General features: G+C 42.2%; 1 protein-coding gene across 6 annotated transcripts; it reads left to right on the top strand.

The window, feature by feature from the left end:
• Nucleotides 1-2,813: 2,813 nt before the first annotated feature.
• Nucleotides 2,814-21,492, top strand: LOC106610272 (acidic leucine-rich nuclear phosphoprotein 32 family member B-like). 6 transcript variants are annotated; one of them, XM_014209528.2, is made up of 7 exons: nt 2,814-3,307; nt 11,309-11,458; nt 11,746-11,868; nt 17,376-17,553; nt 17,872-17,954; nt 18,057-18,096; nt 18,202-21,492. In XM_014209528.2, the coding sequence occupies exons 1-7, from the start codon at nt 2,906-2,908 to the stop codon at nt 18,249-18,251; spliced, it is 1,026 nt and encodes a 341-aa protein (XP_014065003.2). In that variant the 5' UTR covers nt 2,814-2,905; the 3' UTR covers nt 18,252-21,492. The 6 variants fall into 6 exon arrangements, with proteins under 6 accessions (XP_014065003.2, XP_014065002.2, XP_014065001.2 ...); XM_014209527.2 differs by having other exon boundaries at nt 18,199-21,492; XM_014209526.2 differs by having other exon boundaries at nt 18,054-18,096.
• Nucleotides 21,493-22,310: the final 818 nt, after the last annotated feature.

The following is a 22,310-nucleotide window of genomic DNA, read 5'->3' as shown; positions in this document are numbered from 1 at the left end:
TTTAAAAAGCAATAAAGCTCTCAAGTCAACCTCAGCTCTGAGAAAATTCTATAGGCTTACCTGCACTGATGGGGGAAAGGAACTCCCCCAGCTCTCTCTCTGCATGGGGGATGAAGTGCACCTCCAGACTGGTCACAGAAGGCTCCCTGATCCAGCTGGGAACTCGGGGGGAAAAAAAGCTCAGGCCTCTTTCTAGAGCTCCGAAGATGAAGATCCCTGACGTCATGATTCAACCTTCCTCTTTTCCGAGTTCCCAGTTATCTTGAAAGCACCATAAATCCAGAGAATGCCAGACTTTGGTGAAAGTTGTTTTAGAAAAATGTAATAATAAAATATTGTAAGGGCTTTCATTGTCTGCTTATATGCTTCTGACTTGGTGTACAGGGAAAATACTATAAGAACGGCCCATGTTCTGAATTCTGTTGCTGTACATTTCAAAAGTGCTGAACAAATAGATTTTTGACAACATCTGTCTTAGCTTGCTCATTAATGTCTTAATCAAAATTACGGATTGCCTCTTATCCGCTCAATGTTCCCTTATGCCATAGTTTGCACCTCTCAATTGTCAGTAGAGACCACATTTGTTTAAGCAAGTCAGCCATATCAGCATTTTAAAAAAAAATTTTAAGCAGTAAATGAGGCTGAATGAACTGTTTCGCTACCAGACAAGGCTCCGCTGATAGCCAGGTGTAGCAGTGGTAAGGATTAATTCACTCCATGGTGCTGAAAAGAAATCTTTGCTGTTGGGACAGTTTGTGGGCACCGTTTGTCACCGTTATAGTGCAGTTAAGTATTGTTTCGTGTTGTGTTGTGTAGTGGCTTTGCTGGCATGCATCTAAAAAAAAAAGGTTGAGTTTGCCCCACCAAGATTTACATGCTAAAATTATTTTACAACTTGGAGCAGCGCATCATGCCATTTAGGCTGGCATATTTTCAGTCTGCGTAATCTCAAACAGCCTACTGTCACTCACAGATTAAGATTTGAGGCAAATAAGGCTATTTTCTTGCCTGCGGAACCCCCCCCCCTTCTATTTTGGACACTTATTCTTTGGACACTGTGTTAACAAACCTCCAGACGAGCTTCAATGCCATACAACACTCCTTCTGTGGCCTCCAACTGCTCTTAAATGCAAGTAAAACTAAATGCATGCTCTTCAACCAATCGCTGCCTGCACCCGCCCGTCTAGCATCACTACTCTGGACGGTTCTGACTTAGAATATGTGGACAACTACAAATACCTAGGTGTCTGGTTAGACTGTAAACTCTCCTTCCAGACTCACATTAAGCATCTCCAATCCAAAATTAAATCTAGAATCAGCTTCCTATTTCGCAACAAAGCATCCTTCACTCATGCTGCAAAACATACCTTCGTAAAACTGACTATCCTACCAATCCTTGACTTGGGCAATGTCATTTACAAAATAGCCTCCAACACTCTACTCAGCAAGTTGGATGTAGTCTATCACAGTGCCATCCGTTTTGTCACCAAAGCCCCATATAGTACCCACCACTGCGACCTGTATGCTCTCGTTGGCTGGTCCTCGCTTCATATTCGTCGCCAAACCCAGTGGCTCCAGGTCATCTATAAGTCTATGCTAGGTAAAGCTCTGGCTTATCTCAGCTCACTGGTCACCATAGCAGCACCCACCCGTACTATGCGCTCCAGCAGGTATATTTCACTGGTCACCGCCAAAGCCAACTCCTCCTTTGGCCGCCTCTCCTTCCAGTTCTCTGCTGCCAATGGCTGGAACGAATTGCAAAAATCACTGAAGCTGGAGTCTTATATCTCCCTCACTGTAAATAGCCCACCCAACTACCTCATCCCAATATTGTTATTTATTTTTTTGCTCCTTTGCACACCAGTATCTCTCCTTGCACATTCATCTTCTGCACATCTATCACTCCAGTGTTTAATTGCTAAATTGTAATTATTTCACTACTATGGCCTATTTATTGCCTTACCTCCCTAATCTTAATACATTTGCATACACTGCATATGGATTTTTCTATTGCGTTATTGACTGTACGTTTGTTTATCCCATGTGTAACTCTGTGTTGTTTGTGTCACACTGCTTTGCTTTATCTTGGCCAGGTCGCAGTTGTAAATGAGAACTTGATCTCAACTGGCCTACCTGGTTAAAAAAATGTGAAATAAAAATAAATAAAAAAAACTCACATATCTATTGGATGAAATACCACAGTGTGCCATAAAAGTTACTCGATTTATGACCTGTTGCCACAAGAAAAGGGCAACCAGTGAAGAACAAACACCATTGTAAATACAACCCATATTTATGTTTATTTTCTACCTGGTTAAATAAAGGTGAAATAAAAATACATTTAAAAAAAATACATTTTGGGACTGCAAGGCCTGGCATACTTCAGAATCATTTTGGTAGCTCATGTTGACAAATAGCCAAACCGAAAACTGCAGACATTACTAGTGGCTCCCCCGCTATCAAACCGGCATAAAAGAATTCTATGAAACGGAGCCGAACGTGATCAGAAATCTCAACCAGCAAGCAAGTCGGAGCAAGAAGAATTGCATGCGTGCGCGTTCAAGCAAGTCGCAGCAATGAAGAATTGAGTGCGTGCGGGTTCGCGCGAAGAGGGGTGGAGAATTCTGGCAGGGGGGGCTTTTCGCTGCAACACCGGAACGTTTTTAGAGTTTCTTATTTAATACTCCGTCCAGCTGGTGGCGGTAATGCATCATTAACTTTGGATGCCAACCGCCGTTAAACCTTAAACCCCATCGAAGAAGAAGTAGACAGCTCCAGCCCATGTCAAACACTGGGTACACCGCCCCATTCCTGAAAATGGATCGCTCCTACAGACAGTGAGTCACGTGGCCTGCTATTTAAAGCAGACAAACAGGCAGGCGTAACTATTCGCTTGAACGTTAGAATGGGTAAAACAAGTGACCTAAGGGACTTTGAGCGTGGTATGATCGTAGGTGCCAGGCGCGCCGGATCAAGTATCTCAGAAACGGCCGCCCTCCTGGGCTTTTCACGCACGACAGTTTCTAGGGTTTACCGAGAATGGTGCGACAAACAAAAAACATCCAGTCAAAGGCAGTCCTGTGGGCGAAAACAGCTAGTTGATGAGAGAGGTAGAATGAGAATGGAAAGAATCGTGCAAACTAACAGGCGGGCCACAAACAGACAAATAACGGCGCAGTACAACAGTGGTGCGCAGAACAGCATCTCGGAACGCACAACTCGTCGATCCTTGTCACGGATGGGCTATTGCAGCAGACGACCACGTCGGGCAAATGAGGAGTGGAAAAACATCGCCTGTGTAGATACGGTAAGGAGGCAATGGAATGCAGACTGTTCTATTGTCATTGACCAGATTGGCAGACATTCAACAAATCTGATCTAACTAAGTGGATAGTCGTCAAATCCGTCATGATTTATTTATTGTAACTGGCCCACAATGTGGTTAAGTCCGACTTTAATATAGTTGGTTGTTTTCGCTGCATAACATTTAGAAGTTGCCCCTTTTCAGGTCTAGAAGTGACTGCCAAATTCTAACTTCCTTTCTTATAAACTGGGTAGCGTAGTTGGTATACAGAAATCGGTGATTGTCCGTCGTTTTTAACTGTAATGCATGTGTTGGGGTTGACATCCATACAAGCATTATACTCCAAGTTTTACCTCAACATACAGTATAGTGTGAAATACACATAAATAATATCCTAAATATAGGCTAATTTTGCTGGGGGGCGATGAGATTCGGGATCTTCCTTCACCTTCCTTTCACTCACGCGTTTCCATGGCAATTCCATTGTTTGTTTTGGTTGGATTGATTGACCTCTTTACCGCATCCTCTGGCTGTAATCTCCAGGAGACACGTTTGATGTCAGCAGTGGTGTAACGAGTGCTTAAATCATACTTGAGTAAAAGTAAAGTTACCTTAATAAAAAACGAGTCAAGTGAAAGTCACCCAGTAAAATACTGCTTGAGTAAAAGTATCTGGTTTTAAATCAAATCCAATTGTATTGGTCACATACACATGTTTAGCAGATGTCATTACGGGTGTAGCGACATGCTTGTGTACACAGTGGTGGGGGAAAAGTACTCAATAGGCATAATTGGCTAAGTAAAAGTAAATACTATGCATCAAATTCCTTATGTTAAACAAACCAGAAGACACGATTTTCTTTTTTTTTTCCTTTTTACGGAGAGACAGGGGCACGCCAACATTGACATCCTTTACAAACGCACTATTTGTGTTTAGTGAGTCTGCCATATCATAGGCAGTAAGGATGAGGTGTTATATTTGATAGGTGTGTGAATTGTTGTCCTGCCTGAGCATTTGCCTGTCAGGGAAAATTTATTGGAATAAAACGTACTTTTTCTTTAGGAATGTAGTGGAGTAAAAGTTTTCCAAAATATAAGTAGTAAAGTACAGATACCCCCCCCAAAAAAAATGTTTTAAGTAGTACTTTAAAGTATTTGTACTTATACCACTGGCTGTCAACTAGCTACCTTGATCCAAAACTAAATATATATTTAACTTTTTAAATGTACTGTTTCATATTCTAATATTTGTCTTATTTATGCACTTGGTCATGTCTTGTACAGTATACTATCCTAGTGGCAGTCATATTTATGTGCCTGAATGCTAGGCTAGTATTCAGAAGCTATACAGCTAGCTAGCTACCTACCTACATGATATTAGCAACATATCATTCAGCTGGTGGAGATCCTTTATTTAATCCCTTATAATTTCTGCCAACTATATGAACAAGGTGATATTCAATTCATGGATGGTGTCAGAATGCACTGCTGTATTAAAGCAATTCAGAACTAAGTTGTTGACATGTTCTGTTGCAGATTCAAAGCCATATTAAGTCATTGCAGAATGTATCCATAATCATGAATGAATAAGCATATTTATTTGACAAAAATGCACCTAGTCACCCATCAATCACGTCAAACACCGGAAACTCAAACAATTACATTGTTTGCTATTTTGATTTATTTAAACCAATGCATACATATGCCTTTTATACATAACATAAAACATCTGAATTTAAGTAAACATATACAATGATTTATTCATCAGTGTCACAAGCCTGGGACATTGAAGAGCACTATATGAACTATTATTACTATCTGAGAGTGCATCGATTCTGCTTTTCCATTTTAGGACTTAGACCAGTACAAATAACACAATGTAAAACAGCATATTATTTTTACTGCTCTAATTACGTTGGTCACCAGTTTATAATAGCAATAAGGCATCTCGGAGGTTTGTGGTATATGGCCAATATACCAAGGCTGAGGGCTGTATCCAGGCACTTATTGCTTAAATATCAACCGGGAAGCCACAGATAGAACAAAGAAACAGATATTTCACCGGATGTATAAATGTGAAGCGTCAGCCTGGCGTTTCCACTCACTACATTCTCCAAATATGGCAATGAGAGGAAGCCCAGTGGCCGGCGGTGGGAGAAAATGGAACAAGACCGATTTTTAGCCTACATTCTGCAAATTTTCTCATGAAACATTTGATCTCAATACAGGGTTCTGTTCCCAAAACTCAAATCTGTTACAAACGGAGTGTACTAAGTTTTATAGACTTTACCCTTTGCTAAAGTTTTTTTTTTTAAGTCAGTTGTTTAGGAGTGTAAAGGCGAATTGACCTAAGTATGCTGATTTGTATTTCCGGTTTTTATTTTCAATATGACGAAATTCGCACCTGACAAACGCTTGCACAATATGGCCGAGCCTAACCGTACCACAGACCGAATTGCAAACACGTCCAGCAGATTGCTAGGAAACGTGCTTCGGTTGACAACGTTCGGTTATATTCGGCCATTGTTTACATATTGTGCATCACGTGAAATGCAGCACATTGAAAATGCTCACCGGAATTACAACCGACAGACCAATATATACCTACCGGCGCCCCAAAAAGTCGGGCTGATAATACTTTCTTTTGGAAATGTTATCTCCACAACCGGTAAAGTACGTTTAAGTATAATTTGATTCAACATTCTGTCATGTAGAGCCTATTGCGTCTTTTTTACAGCGACTTATTTGACTGATGGCATGGAGTAACCATGGTAACAGTGATGTTTAGACATTGATACATTATATCAGCGTATTGTAAACAACAAACGGTCCTATCGGTTATTCGCTCGACTGATAGGCAATCCATTTCCCCCCAATACATTTGAATTGAAGATACAAAAAAATGTTTTCCGTTTATTTTCGCAATCCTTCACGTTGCTGTAGGGTAGGCGCAGACCTGGCTCTCAAGAGAAGATGGGCGATGTGCACACTGCCCACAAAATGAGATGGAAACTGAGGTGCACTTCCTACCCTCTTGCCAAATGTATCACCATATTAGAGACACATATTTCCCTCAGATTACACAGATACACAAATAATTAGAAAACCAATCCAATTAATAAACCTCCAAACAAGCTTCGATGCCATACAACACTCCCTCCATGGCCTCCAACGCTAGTAAAACTGAATGCATGCTCTTCAACCCATCACTGCCCACGCCCGCCCGCCTAGCATCAATACTCTGGACGGTTCTGACTTAGAATATGTGGACAATTATAAATACCTAGGTGTCTGGCTAGATGGTAAACTCTCCTTCCAGACTCATAGTAAGCATCACCAATCCAAAATTAAATCTGGAATCGGCTTCCTATTTCGCAACAAAGCATCCTTCACTCACATACCCTCGTAAAACCGACTATCCTGCCGATCCTTGACTTCAGCGATGTCATTTACAAAATAGCCTCCAACACTCTACTCAGCAAATTGGATGTAGTCTATCACAGTGCCATCCGTTTTGTCACCAAAGTCCCATATACTACCCACCACTGCGACCTGTATGCTCTCGTTGGCTGGTCCTCGCTACATATTCGTCGCCAAACCCACTGGCTCCAGGTCATCTATAAGTCTATGCTAGATAAAGCCCCGCCTTAACTCAGCTCAATGGTCACCATAGCTGCACCCACCCGTAGCACGCACTCCAGCAGGTATATTTCACTGGTCATCCCCAAAGCCAACTCCTACTTTGGCCGCCTTTCCTTCCAGTTCTCTGCTGCCAATGACTGGAACGAATTTTTTGTTAAAAAATCACTGAAGTTGGAGACTTATCTCCCTCACTAACTTCAAGTATCGGCTGTCAGAGCAGCTTACAGATTGCTGTAGCTGTAAATAGCTCATCCAACTAACTACCTCATCCCCATATTTGTTTTTGGTTTTTTTCTGCTCTTTTGCACACCAGTATTTCCACTTGCACATCCTCATCTGCACATCTATCACTCCAGTGTTAATTTGCTAAATTGTAATTATTTTGCCACTATGGCCTATTTATTGCCTTACCTCCTTATTTCATTTGCACTCACTGTATACAGATTTTCTATTGTGTTATTGGCTGTACGTTTGTTTATCCCATGTGTAACTCTGTTGTTTTTGTCGCACTGCTTTGCTTTATCTTGGCCAGGTTGCAGTTTTAAATGAGAACTTGATCTCAACTGGCCTACCTGGTTAAAAAAAGGTGAAATAAAAAAAATAAAAAATCCCATATCTATTGGGTGAAATACCACAGTGTGCCATCAAAGTTACACAATTTATGACCTGTTGCCACAAGAAAAGGGCAACCAGTGAAGAACAAACACCATTGTAAATACAACCCATATTTGTTTATTTTCCCTTTTGTACTTTAACTATTTGCACATCGCTACAACACTGTATATTGCCATAATATGACGTTTGAAATGTCTCTATTCCATTGGAACTTTTGTGAGTGTAATTTTTACTGATCATTTTATACTGTTAATATCACTTTTGTTTATTATCTATTTCGCTTGCTTTGGCAATGTTAACATGTTTCCCATGCCAATAAAGCCCTTAAATTGATTGCTAACAAAAAGCATTGCATGTGTCCTTTTTGTTAGCAATCAATTTGTCATTAGTGACTGAACAGCGGGCAAGTGAAGGTAGAACTGTATTGTGCGGTTCTTCCTCGTGGCAGCTGGTTTAAAGAAACAACCGCGGTGCCTCGACATAAAACATCATGCAACCAAATACCTTTATAGCCTTCTCAACGTTTGACTTTGTCGGTGTGCAAATCATGATCGTTTGACGTTCAATGTTAACTTTCTTCAACCTTTTTATCAAGCTTTTGATTGAGCAACGACTGACCCTGAATATTAGACGTGATGTAACATTTTGTAGCTACGAACTGAGAGTTTCTAGTATTCATACAAAAGTCAGAAAAACCATCAGTGGAACAATAACCACACATTATTGAAGTCCAGATTTTGTGTATTGACCTTTTTTTTTTTTTTCATCATGAAGTTCAGATTCAAGATTTCTTACAGATTCAAAACAAAAAAAAAGCTTTGATGCAGCAAGTTATAGTTGCCAATATGTGATCATTCTGAACATGTTTCCCACAACCCTTTTGCATATAGTGTGGCAGGTAGCCTAGCTGTTAGAGCATTGGTCCAGTAACCCAAAGGCCGCTAGTTTGAGTCCTCGAGCCGACAAAGGGAAAAATCTGTGGATGTGCCCTTGAGCAAGGCACTTAACCCCAATTGTTCCACGGTCGCCATTGATAATGGCACACCTAGGCCGTGACCCGACCCTCCAAGGATGTCTCGGGGCGAGTGGGATATGCAAAAAAACTAATTTCCAATTCATACGTGTATTACAGTTTTTTTCTAACTGCTAACACACGTTTTGAAAACTGTCTCCTTTTTTCAAAACTCTACACACAATTCCCAAAACTGCACACGCAAAATGCCTCACATCTCCTTCAAAATGTAACACTGCATTCAAAATGCCATAAACACATGTCAGAATGAAGCGTTTGCATCAAATGGCAAACACTGCTTTCATAATAGTACATTTTTGGATATACCATGTAAACACTGTTGTTCTAAAGCTCTTTGGTCTTTCATAGGCTTATGTCTACATTTCAATACTATGTTCTACAGTGAAAGTAATCTGCTGAGAGGGGTAACAAGTACACTGTAAACGCCAATGCAATGTAGAAACAGAAAATATTTATTAGGCCAAACATTACTGTTGTATACAGTAGCATACAACAAAACCATAAATGTATGTAAACCAAAAGTATATTCTTTAGAATACAGTAAAGAACACAAGTGTGTGTGTGGGGTCCTGGGGGGGGCAGTCCAGGAATTGGTAGGGGGGGGGCAGTCACCAGTGCTAAGCTACGCTTCATCTCTTCTCTGGAAGGGGTCTGGCCACAATACTTCGTCCACATCACAAGATACTTCCCTCGATGTTTGGCAAGAGAATACGTATCTCCTAGCATGGCGTATCCAACCTTGGACAGAGGCAACCACTATGTCCCCACATGCGTCCTCCATTGCCTGGAGAAGCGGCATGCGGGCATAGGGTTGGCGATCACTTTCCAGCGCCAGGCTGAGAAGAATTCCTCTATGGGATTTAGAAAAGGTGAATATGGGGGTAGGTACAAAACTACATTGTGGATGGGTGGCAAACCAGTTTTGGACCAGAACAGCCTGGTGAAAACTAACATTGTCCCATAAAACCACAAATCTAGCAGGCTCCTGATCTGGATCAGGGACAAGCATTGTGTAAATTGCATCCAGAAAAGTGAGCATATGGCCGGTGTTGTACGGACCCAGTGTGGCATTGTGATGGAGGACCCCGTTTTGAGTGATGGCAGCACACATAGTTATATTACCCCCACGCTCTCCAGGGACATTGGTAATTGCCCTCTGTCCTATTACATTTCTTCTGCGGCGCCTGGTTTTGGTGAGGTTGAAGCCAACCTCATCCACATAAATAAATTCATGGCGAATTACATGGGCATCCAGCTCCAATACTCTCTGTAACAGACAAAATGATATACAGATGAGTAGATATGGTATGTCTGAAGTACTGGAAGTAGTGTTGCATACATACCTCTACAATGTCATGTCGCATATTCTTGACTCTGTCAGAGTTTCTCTCAAATGGCACCTTGTAAAGTTGTTTCATCGTCACTCGGTGCCGTTGGAGGATGCGTTGTATGGTCGACAGGCTTACAGCAATTGATGTTAAATATGGTGTCATTATTCAAGATATGCTCTTATCTCTCGAATCCTAATTGCATTGTTGGCCAAAACCATATTTATAATTGCAGTCTCGTCCTCGTCCTCCATGATATCTTTGCCTTTCCACTCTGTACAGAATTCAAACACAGCATGTGTTCAGCATAGGAACTGTAAACAATGTACAAAAAAATGTAGTACAGCATGATAACCAACCTCATTCATTCAATGCAGTGCAGTAAATGGATGGCTTATAGTTACAAATGTTTATGCAATACTATGCAGTCATACGTATTTTACAGTACATTACTGTAATGCTAAAATAGTCATTAGATAGTTTCATACCTGTTCTCATTTCTGAAGGTTCGAATTATGGACGCCACTGTAAATCGACTCAAGTTGGGCTGGACTCTCAGTCCAGCCTCTCATGGTCAAACCGTGGTTGATCACATGATCAACAAGTGTTTCCCTAATCTCATCAGAGATGACTCTCCTTCCTTCTCTTCTTTGCCCTCGTCCTCTTCTTCCTCTTCCTCCTACTCCTCCTCCTCTTCCAACTCTTCGTCTTTTGAATTTGGCCTCGTTGTTGTCCCCTGCCTCTCCCTCCTACTCCTCTTGCTCTCTGTCCATTGTATAAAACAGGTAATCTGACCTTTGACCTATTCATAGGCCTATACTACAGTAAAGCAGTGATTGGCTAGTGATCAGTTAAGCAATTAGTGTTTGCACATGTGAGGACTGTGTGTGTGTGACCTGGTGAATAAGTGTAGCATTTTGATTGGTTGTGTTTGGAAAAGGAATGCAAGTCACTTCCTGTTAGATTTTTGTGTTTTAGGTAGAGAATTCTGCGTAGTGTTTTGAAAAAAGTGTTTTATGCAATTGACAACTGAGTCAAAGGCTGAGAAATAGCTTATGGTTTTGGACATTTGGTGTGTAGTTTTGCACTTTGAGTGAGAGGTTTCAAAAATCGTGTGACATGAAAAGATTTTGTGTGTAAGTAGTTGGGAAAAAAACTGCAATGCACACTAATATATGTGTAAAATTGAACAAATATAAGCACCCACCAAATTATTATATATGCATAAAATTACATTTGAATGTGTGCATTCTCAATTTTGAGTGTTTGTAGTGCAGCTGTAAACAATGTACGCAAACATTAAAATACATATTCTGTCTTTTGAATTACATATATATATATATATATATATATATATATATATATATTTATATTTTTATCCTTATAGGTACGGGAACTTGTCCTGGACAACTGTAGCTCAAATGAAGGAAAAATCGAAGGCCTCGCAGCAGAATTCATCAATCTGGAATTCCTCAGTTTGATAAACGTTGGTTTAGTCTCAGTCTCCAACCTTCCCAAACTTGAGAAACTCAAGAAGGTAAAGTTTTGCGTTTAGATTTTTTTTTTTTACTCAAGCTCACACTTACATTTACAGTAAAAAAAATGTACACATTTGTGTTGTTGGGGCGTGTCGAAAAAGCTGTTGACTATGTTTCTAATGGCACTTGTATAATGCACTACCTCTTGAGGGCCCTGGTCTAAAGTAGTGCTCTATGTAAGGAATGGGGTTCCATTTGGGACGTAGTCATTATTTTCTGAAAGACTGTTACTTACTTTGGTGTTTTTGGACAGAAGTGACTGATATATCTTCACATTATGTTGCAGTTGGAACTCAGCGACAACAGAATCTCTGGTGGCCTTGACGTGCTAGCAGAGAAACTCCCCAACCTCACACATCTAAATCTAAGCGGGAACAAACTGAAAGACATCAGCACATTGGAACCTTTGGTAGGTACACCAAACTCCCGGTAGAGCACAATACAGTGCGACATCATCTCATTGTCTCAGGCTATGTCTCAAATGACACTATTCCCTATATAGAGTTTTGACCATAGACCTAGTTGTCAGTGTGATGTTTGTTTCCCTATGTTAGTAAAGTTAGTGCCGACAGACACGGCAGCTCTGCTTCAAGCTCCTAAGCAACTTTGCAGTATTTTGTTATTAGCCCAGAAAGTTTTGTGTTATTACATGCAGCCTGAAATAACATTTGGATATCAGAGCAGTGGTCACTCACCAGCATTACGACCAGGAATACGACTTTCCCAAATTTGATCCTTTGTTCGCACCCCCCAGGGGCAATTTAATTTATCCCAGAGGCTGCTCCAAGACACCGCCGGCGGAGAAGAGGTATTCGGAGTGGACTTCTAGTCCGACTCATGAGGCGTGCACACCATTCACCGCTTCTGAGTATATTACTCGCTAATGTTCAGTCTCTGGACAATAAAGTAGACGAGCTCAGGGTGAGGATCTCCTTCCAGAGAAACATCAGGGACTGTAACATACTCTGTTTCACGGAATCATGGCTCTCTTGGGATATACTGTCCCCGTCCATACTGCCAGCTGGGTTCTCAGTTCATTGTACAGACAGGAATAAAGAACTCTCCGGGAAGAAGAAAGTCGATGGTGTATGTTTCATGATTAACTACTCATGGTGTGTTTGATAACATACAGACACTCAAGTCCTCTTGTTCACCCGATCTAGAATACCTCACAATCAAATTCCGACTGTATTATCTCCCAAGAGAATTCTCTTCGGTTATAGTCACAGCCGTGTATATTCCCCCTCAAGCCGATACCATAAACTGGAAACCACATCCCGAGGCAGCATTTATTGTAGCTGGGGATTTTAACAAAGCAAATTTGAGCAAATCGGTACCAAAGTTCTATCAACACATTGACTGTAGTACTCGCTTAGGAAAAACACTAGACCACTGCAACTCGCCCTTTCGAGATGCCTCCCTTTGGCAAATCCGATCACGACTCCATTTTGCTCCTTACTTCCTGTTTGAGTTTCTGCCTCTAGGAAGGATCTGTTTTAAGGTCTATTCAACGCTGGCTTGACCAATCAGAATCCATGCTTCAAGATTGTTTTGATCACATGGACATGTTCCGGGTAGCCTCTGAGAATAACATTTGACGTATACACAGACACGGTGACTGAGTTCATCATTAAGTGTATTGGGGATGTTGTTCCCGCAGTGACTATTAAAACCTACCCTAACCAGAAACCGTGGATAAATGGCAGCATTCGTGCAAACCACTGAATTTAACCAAGGCAAGTTGATTGGGAATATGGTCAAATACAAACAGTGTAGTTATTCACCCCGTAAGGCAATCAAACAGGCGCAACATCAGTACAGCGACAAAGTGGAGTCGCAATTCAATGGCTCAGACATGAGCCGTATGTGGCAGGGTCTACAGACAATCACTGATTACAAAAGGAAAACCACCCACTTCGGGACACTGACGTCTTGCTCCCCGACAAGCTAAACACCACCTTCGCCCGCGTTGAGGATAACACAGTGCCACCGACGTGGCCCACTCCCAAGGACTGTAAGCTCTCCTTCTCCGTGGCCGACGTGAGTAAGACATTTAAGCGTGTTAAACCTCGCAAGGCTGCCGGCCCAAACGGCATCCCTAGCTGCATCCTCAGAGCATGCGCATAGCAGCTGGCTGGAGTGTTTATGGACATATTCAATCTCTCCCTATCCCAGTCTGCTGTCCCCACTTGCTTCAAGATGTCCACCATTGTTCCTGTACCCAAGTAAGCGAAAGTCATTTAGTTCAGTTACCATCGACCCATAGCACTCACTTCTGTCATCATGAAGTGCTTTGAGAGGCTGGGTAAGGATCATATCACTTCTACCTGACACCCTAGACCAGGCCTGGACAAAGGCCGGCCCGGGGGCCGTATGCGGCCCGCGACCTGACTCAATACGTCCCGCGGAATCATGTTAAGATCACAAAGAATTTGCGATAGTAAAGTTTTGAAAAACGTATTTGTTTTTCAAATTAAAAGCCCAATGAATACTCTCCTTTGTGTAATGATTTAACTCCCACCGCTTGTGGGACATTTATTTTTGAGGGCCTGTATAAATAACAACTGCACGAGGACAGACAGTGACTGACAGGCTGACACACACATCACAGTTACAAATAGTAGCTAGCTAGAAATTGCGCAAAAATTTGTTTTTCAAAGAAAAGGAATGTAGACAATGAATGTAGGGTGTTCCAGCAAGAGTGGACATCGAAATATTTCTTTATTGAGGTATTAGGGAAAGCTGTGTGCAAAGAGGATCGCTGTCTTGAAAGACTACAACTTGTTCTGACACTTCTAGACGAAGCATGCAGAGAAATATAGGAATATGTCTTCTGAGCAGCGGGCAAGTGCATCGAAAGAGTTGCTTTCTCAGTTGCAGAAGCAGCAAGGACTTTTCACAAAACTGCATTCAGCAAATGACGGAATTGCGAGAGCTACTTATGTACTGTCCCACAAAATGGCTAAACATAGCAAGCCATTCGCTGAGGGCGAATTCATTCAACAATGTTTGATTGACTCTGCAGCAATACTTTGCCTCGACAAGAAAGAGTTGTTTGAAAATGTTTCCCTGTCAAGACGAACAGTGACACGGCGTGTTGAGAATATGGAACAGTTGAAAGACAGGGTAAAAGATTTCTCCTTGGCCCTGGATGAGAGCAGTGATGCACGTGACACGGCGCAGTTGTTGATATTCTTACGAGGCATAACCCCAGACTACAGAGGAGCTTGCTTCAGTGCAGTCAATGAAGTGCACAACCACAGGGAAAGATTTGTTGGAGGAGGTTAATAAGTGTGTGGCAAAGCTGGGACTGTGACCACTGATGGGTGCCCAAACTTGACAGGAGAAAACGTTGGCCTTTTGAAAAGGATACAAGATCAAATAGCTGAGCTGAACCCAGATCAGAAAATTAGTTTCGTGCATTGCATTATTCATCAGGAGGTGCTCTGTAAATGTGTTCTGAAAATGAGCTATGTTGTGGATACAGTCACTAAAGTGGTGAACTTTAAAGAGCGAAATCTTTAAACCACAGGCAGTTTGTCTCACTGTTGGAAGGGTCATGCAGAGCTCCCCTACCACACAAACGTGAGATGGCTGAGTTTGGGGAAGGTGCTTAAAACGGTGTGGGACCTGAAGTCGGAGATTGAGTTTTTGCAAATGAAAGGAAAATATGTGGATTTCCCGTAACTGCAGGATCAAGAATGGTTGGCTGATTTTTCCTTTACCGTGGACTTCATGGCCCTCATGAATGAACTGAATTCCAAACTACAAGGTAAGGGCTTTTTTACACAGCCTGGTCAAAACCTTCAAGAGAAAATTACTCCTCCTGACCAGCCAAGTAGAAGCCAACAATCTCACCCACCTTCCAACACTACTAGTCTTTTCCCTATCAGATGACCAGCGGGAGAAGTATACATTGCTGCTGCGTGCTTTGAGCTGTGAGTTTTCTCCTCGTTTTGAGGATTTAAGTGTTGGAAAATGACATGCTGTTGGTTTCCTCTCCTTTCACCTTCAATGTGGATAACGCTCCCACTGACCTGCAACTTGAGCTTATCCATCTTCAGTCTGATGCAGTGATTGTTTTGAATAATTCTCCAATGTCACTGACGACGTTCTATGCGTGTCTCGAACAAAACTTTCCAAAGATTAGGAGTCATGCTCAGAAGATGTTTGTACTGTTTGGGTCAACCTATGTATGTGAACAGACATTTTCTGTGACAAAATATAACAAGTCAAGGCCCAGATCATCTCTTACCGACTCCCACCTTTCAGCAATCCTGCACATAGCGACGTCAGAAACTACACCAGACTTCACTATTCACACTGAGTAGTTTAAATGTAATGTTGAGCTCTAACTTGTTTTTGTGCATACACGTTAACCAGAGTTCTGTCCGTGGTGCTGAATGCACAGTGTACTTTTCCCTCCGTATAGTTAATTGCATGTTTAATAATGAAAATACCTACCAAAAGGAGAACATGGATGTGGTTTATTTCTGTGCATGTTAAAGTAAAATAAGTACCATATTACTGTAAATTACGTCCAGATATATCTGTGAACACAGTCATACACATGATGTATAATCCTGTAATATGCAAAAATATATTCTGTCGCCCTCCATGGAAAATAATTGCCCAGGCCTGCCCTAGACCCACTTCAATTTGCTTACCGCCCCCATAGATCCACAGACAATGCAATCACCATCGTACTGCTCTATCCCATCTGGACAAGAGGAATACCTACATCTGAATGCTGTTCATTGACTATAGCTGACTGCATGCCCACGCACGCCTCCAACTCAATCATCAAGTTTGCAGACGACACAACAGTAGTCGGCCTGATTACCAACAATGACGAGACCGCCTACAGGGAGGAGGTGAGGGCCCTGGCGGAGTGGTGCCAGGAAAATAACCTCTTCCTCAACAAAACGAAGGAGCTAATCGTGGACTTCAGGAAACAGCAGAGGGAGTATGCCCCTATCCACATCCACGGGACCGCAGTGGAGAAGGTGGAAAGCTTCAAGTTCCTCGGCGTACACATCACTGACAATCTGAAATGGTCCACCCACACAGACAGTGTGGTGAAGAAGGCGCAACAGCGCCTTTTCAACCTCAGGAGGCTGAAGAAATTCGGCTTGGCCCCTAAGACCCCCACAAACTTTTACAGATGCACAACTGAGAGCATCCTGTCGGGCTGTATCACCGCCTGGTACGGCAACTGCACTGACTGCAACCACAGGGCTCTTCAGAGGGTGGTGCGGTTTGCCCAATGCATCACCGGGGGCACACTGCCTGGCCTCCATGACACGTACAGCACCCGATGTCACAGGAAGGCCAAAAAGATCATCAAGGACATCAACCACCCGAGCCACAGCCTGTTCACCCCTCTATCATCCAGAATGCGAGGTCAGTACAGGTGCATCAAAGCTGGGACCGAGAGACTGAAGAACAGCTTCTATCTCAAGGCCATCGGACTGTTAAATCACTAGCCGGCTACTACCCGGTTACTCAACCCTGCACCTTAGAGGCTGCTGCCCAATATACATAGACATGAAATCACTGGCCACTTTTTAATAATGGCACACTAGTCACTTTAATAATGTTGACATACTGCTTTACTCGTTTGTGTGTGTATATACTGTATTCTATTCTACTGTATTTTAGTCAATGCCACTCCGACATTGCTCGTCCTAATATTTATATTTCTTAATTCCATTCTTTTACTTTTGTGTATTGTTAGATATTAGTGTACTGTTGGAGCTAGGAACACAAGCATTTCGCTACACCCGCAATAACATCTGCTAAATATGTCTGTGACTAATTTGATTTGATGTGGCACTCTGCTATAAAATCTAATGAGAGATTTATTCAGGCAGTGTTGTTCACCCCCTAAATCCCCTAACCCATTTGGTCCCACAGAAAAAGCTGGACAGCCTGAAGTCTCTGGACCTGTTCAACTGTGAGGTGACCAACCTGAATGACTACAGGGAGAGTGTGTTCAAGCTGCTCCCTCAGCTCACCTACCTGGACGGGTACGACGTGGAGGACCGAGAGGCATCCGACTCGGACGGAGAGGTGGACGATGTGGACGATGAGGGTGGGCAGCCATTTAGTTTTCTTGTTGAGGGAATACGAGGAAGTGCAGATGTGAGTGGAATGGGGGTGCTCAGTCGGTAGATCATTGCGCTTGCAAAGTTAGGATGGTGGGTTTAATTCCCAGGACCACCCATACATAAAATGTATGCTTGCATGACTAAGTCGCTTCGGTTAAAAGCATCTGCTAAATGGCATATTATATATTACAATATATATAAGTATATCGTGGGTGTTTTGTCATTCAAGGGAACTCTATTGTATATTTGTAAGGTTTGTCAGCATGTATCTGTGTGACTGACAATGGATGTGATATATTTAGAAGGGAATGAGGATGGAAAGGAGGAGGACGGTGATGAAGAGGGAGTAGTAGGAGAGGAGGGTGAGGTCAGCGGAGATAAGGAGGTAAAACCTTTTTTGGTTTGTTTGTGACCAATAGTTTAAAAATATCAATATGGTTTGAGAGCTCTGTGGATGCTGATCTGCTCTGTCACTTCTCTCGAGGAGGAAGACCTTGGCATTGATGATAAGGACAACGATGAAGATGGTATGTCATTCTCATACTTTTTGTCACAAGCTCATGTTTCACGTTTGGATACTTTACTAAGTACAGTATCATAGCATAATAAGCCTTTCCCATTTCTCCCAGAAGTCAAGGCTGTCCAAGGAGAGAAGAGAAAGCGAGAGCCTGACGACGATTAAGAGCAAAAAACGAAAGCACAAAGTTACCAACCCCTTCCCTCTCCAATAGTAGTTACATAGGATGAGCCTTGACTAGAATACAGCATATACATATGAAGTGGGTAAAACAGTATGTAAACATTATTAAAGTGACCAGTGTTCAAAGACTATGTACATAGGGCAGTAGTCTAAGGTGTAGGGTTGAGTACCGGGTGGTAGCCAGCTAATAACAGTGACTAAGTTCAGGGCAGGGTACTGGGCGGAGGCCGGCTAGTGGTGACTGGGTAACAGTCTGATGGTCTGGAGATAGAAGCTGTTTTTCAGTCTCTCGTTCCCAGCTTTGATGCACCTGTACTGTCTTCGCCTTCTAGATGGTAGTGGGTTGAACAGGCCATGGCTCGGTTCCTTGATGATCTTCTTGGCCTTCCTGTGACACCGGGTGCTGTAGATGTCCTGGAGGCTAGGCAATGTGCCCCTGGTGATGCGTTGGGCTAACCTCATCACCCTCTGGAGAGCCTTGCGGTTGCGAAAGGTGCAATTGCCGTACCAGGCGGTGATGCAGTCGGACAGGATGCTCTCAATGGTGCATCTGTAGAAGATTGTGAGGGTATTAGGGGCCAAACCAAATTTCTTCAGCGTTTTCATGAAGTTTTTTCGTACTGAACGCAGCCCTGGTGATTTCTACTCCCAAACTAATGAAAATAAAATGGTGACACCATTAAAATATAATTTTCCCCATCCAAAAATGAGCCAAACAACATATTGGTCCATATCATGCTGGTGTTATTTAGCAATAAGCATGATCACCCCATGCCTCCTCACCTCCCTCAATTGAACGAACTGCTATTATTGTTACACACAAATATGGTATACGAATACCTTCCATATTGAAATAAAGGAGAAAATTGGCTTACTGCTTTGCAATTTCTATCAATAAAGAAATGGGGTGGGCCAATTTCTTTAGATTTTCTCAATTGAAATAAAGATGGTTCTGGAAGTATTCTTGGGGTGTTTGTTAGGTTGCATAAACATGAGTGCTTTTCCCCCCACAATTATGGCCTTAAAATGTGTTTTATAAACATAAATGAGGATAGGTTGCTGCGGCTTGTCAGTCTGAGATGGGCAGGCTGCTCATGACTAAGGGAAGAGCTACTTTTAAAAAATGACACGTAACGAACTACAAAACAATGTCTGGCTTTTAAACAGACACGTTCTTCTCTTTTGTCCGCTTCTCCGGGTCCTTAGTGTACAAGAGGAAGTAGTGTGCTGTGCCCCACCCCACGTTTTATATTTTTCTGAGTGGCTGTTAGATTTAAGTCAAAACTATGTAAATACCTGAATGTTTGTTTAGCAAAGATCAACAACAAAGGGGTGTTTCTACAGGTATTTCATTTTGAATAAATTTGCAGACATTTCTAAACTTGTTTTCACTTGGTCATTATGGGGTATTGTGTGTAGATGGGTGAGGGGAAAAAATGATTTAATCCATTTTGAATTCAAGCTGTAACACAACAATGTGGTATAAGTCAAGGTGAATGAACACTGTAAATAGTGTGATATTACTCTCCTTTTCTACTATCTTTCAATGTATACCAATGTTTAAAATATTTAACAATGTTTACATTTTTTGTATTGCAACAGTTGTGAAAGACAATGACAAAGAACTTTTGTGTAATTATTGTGTTACATAGTGTGTTAGGCATCTGTGATAAATTGATGTCATAGATAATCTAGTATTGCAGGTTCCCCGAGTACCTTAGTCCTTGATTGACGAACTTAACAAGGAGTCATCTAACAATTCAAAATAATATCAGACGTGAGTCACATTTTAAATGATATTTTTCTCTCTATGCCAGGCTATGAAGAAGACAAATTACATTGACTCCTGAGGTGTTGAACTGTTGCTCATAGCAACCCTGGTTATTATCTATGAGCGTTGGAACATCTTGAATATCGATAAGGCCTCAGTGGTCACATGTACTATTAACTCTGCACCCAGCACAGCTAGAAGAGGACTAGCCCCCCCTCAGAGCCTGGTTCCTCTGCACCCAGAACAGCTAGAAGAGGACTAGCCACCCCTCAGAGCCTGGTTCCTCTGCACCCAGCACAGCTAGAAGAGGACTAGCCACCCCTCAGAGCCTGGTTCCTCTGCACCCAGCACAGCTAGAAGAGGACTAGTCACCCCTCAGAGCCTGGTTCCTCTGCACCCAGAACAGCTAGAAGAGGACTAGCCACCCCTCAGAGCCTGGTTCCTCTGCACCCAGAACAGCTAGAAGAGGACTAGCCTCCCCTCAGAGCCTGGTTCCTCTGCACCCAGCACAGCTAGAAGAGGACTAGCCACCCCTCAGAGCCTGGTTCCTCTGCACCCAGCACAACTAGAAGAGGGCTAGCCTCCCCTCAGAGCCTGGTTCCTCTGCACCCAGAACAGCTAGAAGAGGACTAGCCTCCCCTCAGAGCCTGGTTCTTCTGCACCCAGCACAGCTAGAAGAGGACTAGCCTCCCCTCAGAGCCTGGTTCTTCTGCACCCAGCACAGCTAGAAGAGGACTAGCCTCCCCTCAGAGCCTGGTTCCTCTGCACCCAGCACAGCTAGAAGAGGACTAGCCACCCCTCAGAGCCTGGTTCCTCTGCACCCAGCACAGCTAGAAGAGGACTAGCCTCCCCTCAGAGCCTGGTTCCTCTGCACCCAGAACAGTCTGGTTCCTCTCTTGGTTTAATCCTAGGTTTAGGATTTCTAGGGAGTGTTTCCTAGATGCTGTGCCTCTGCATATGCATCGATTGGTCTTAGGTTTTAGACTGGGTATCTGTAAAACACTGCTGATGCAAAAAGGGGTTTTAAGAAATACATTTTTTTGATTGACAATTCCTGGGTGTGTCTCACCTGTAACAATAATAATGATTTTTATAATAAAAATTATTATTATTATGCTACAGAAATTGTCAAAGTCTTGTCGCACTCAAACCCAGGCCTTATAGATAAACCCACAAAATGTCATTCTATATTGAAAATAGGTACATTCTGAAAGAGTATGTTGATGTGATAAGACAATTTTATTCACATCTGAATTTAGGAGAACTTTATTTTACTTACATTTTAGTAAGTATGTTGTCTTATACCATGCTAATATGTTACCAAGCAATGCAAGTAGATTTGGAATGAACGCCAAAACAGTGGTGTGTCTTTTTGATCCAGAATACCAAAAGGCATCATATAATGCACAGCCACATGCAAATCCTCTGCCAATAAAACATTTAAAACCTTAACATGATACTCACAATGTAATTATTTTCGTCACCATCCATCCATGCACCAAGCTTCCATCGGCTGGAGCCAATCAACGTGGTAAATGAAAAATATCAAAATAGAATGTATGTGAATAGTTTTGGTCAAAGTAAAGCTTTGGTGGTACAAAATTGTACGGTCTTCCTAACATTTGACATAACCAGTAAGCCTTACATCCTGACTATATGGGCTAACAAATATGCACCTGGGCACACCTGGGAGGGGTGGGACCACATGCACTTTAAGTAATTGAGGCCAGAGAGCATAATTGCTATATTCTAATTCAAATCATAGACCCATAAGATAACACATGACCAAATCAATGCATGGTCCATATAGAATTAAAACAACATTATTCTTAATGAAAAATATGATCTAATAAAAAAAAAAATGCATAACCGAACATAGGATGTTCCCCCATGATGGAAGGGTGGCATGACTGAAAACGTTTGGGAAGCACTGATCTAGCTAATGGTAAGCACAAATACAGATGGGCATGCTTCAGACTATTCATTTATACCCACTATGCTGCATCAGTTGGGTTACAGGTGATAATGTGGTAACACTTTATTTGAATAGTCCACCTGTAGATGCTCTTCAGACTATCAGTAACATTTCAACTAACCAGTGTTGGGGAGTATTAAACTATATGTAGTTCAACTAGTAATTGAACTCCATTTTTCATCAGCTTGGTGGTAGTCGAATTAAATTCAAATCATGTTATGCCATGTAGCGGTGTAGTTTACAACTTAAACTACACACTGCAAATATAAACTGAACACTGCAAATAGAGCATGAA

This window comes from Salmo salar, chromosome ssa08 (assembly GCF_905237065.1).
Source record: "Salmo salar chromosome ssa08, Ssal_v3.1, whole genome shotgun sequence".
Taxonomy (NCBI): Eukaryota; Metazoa; Chordata; class Actinopteri; order Salmoniformes; family Salmonidae; genus Salmo; species Salmo salar.
This window is presented reverse-complemented; position numbering and strand designations above follow the sequence as displayed.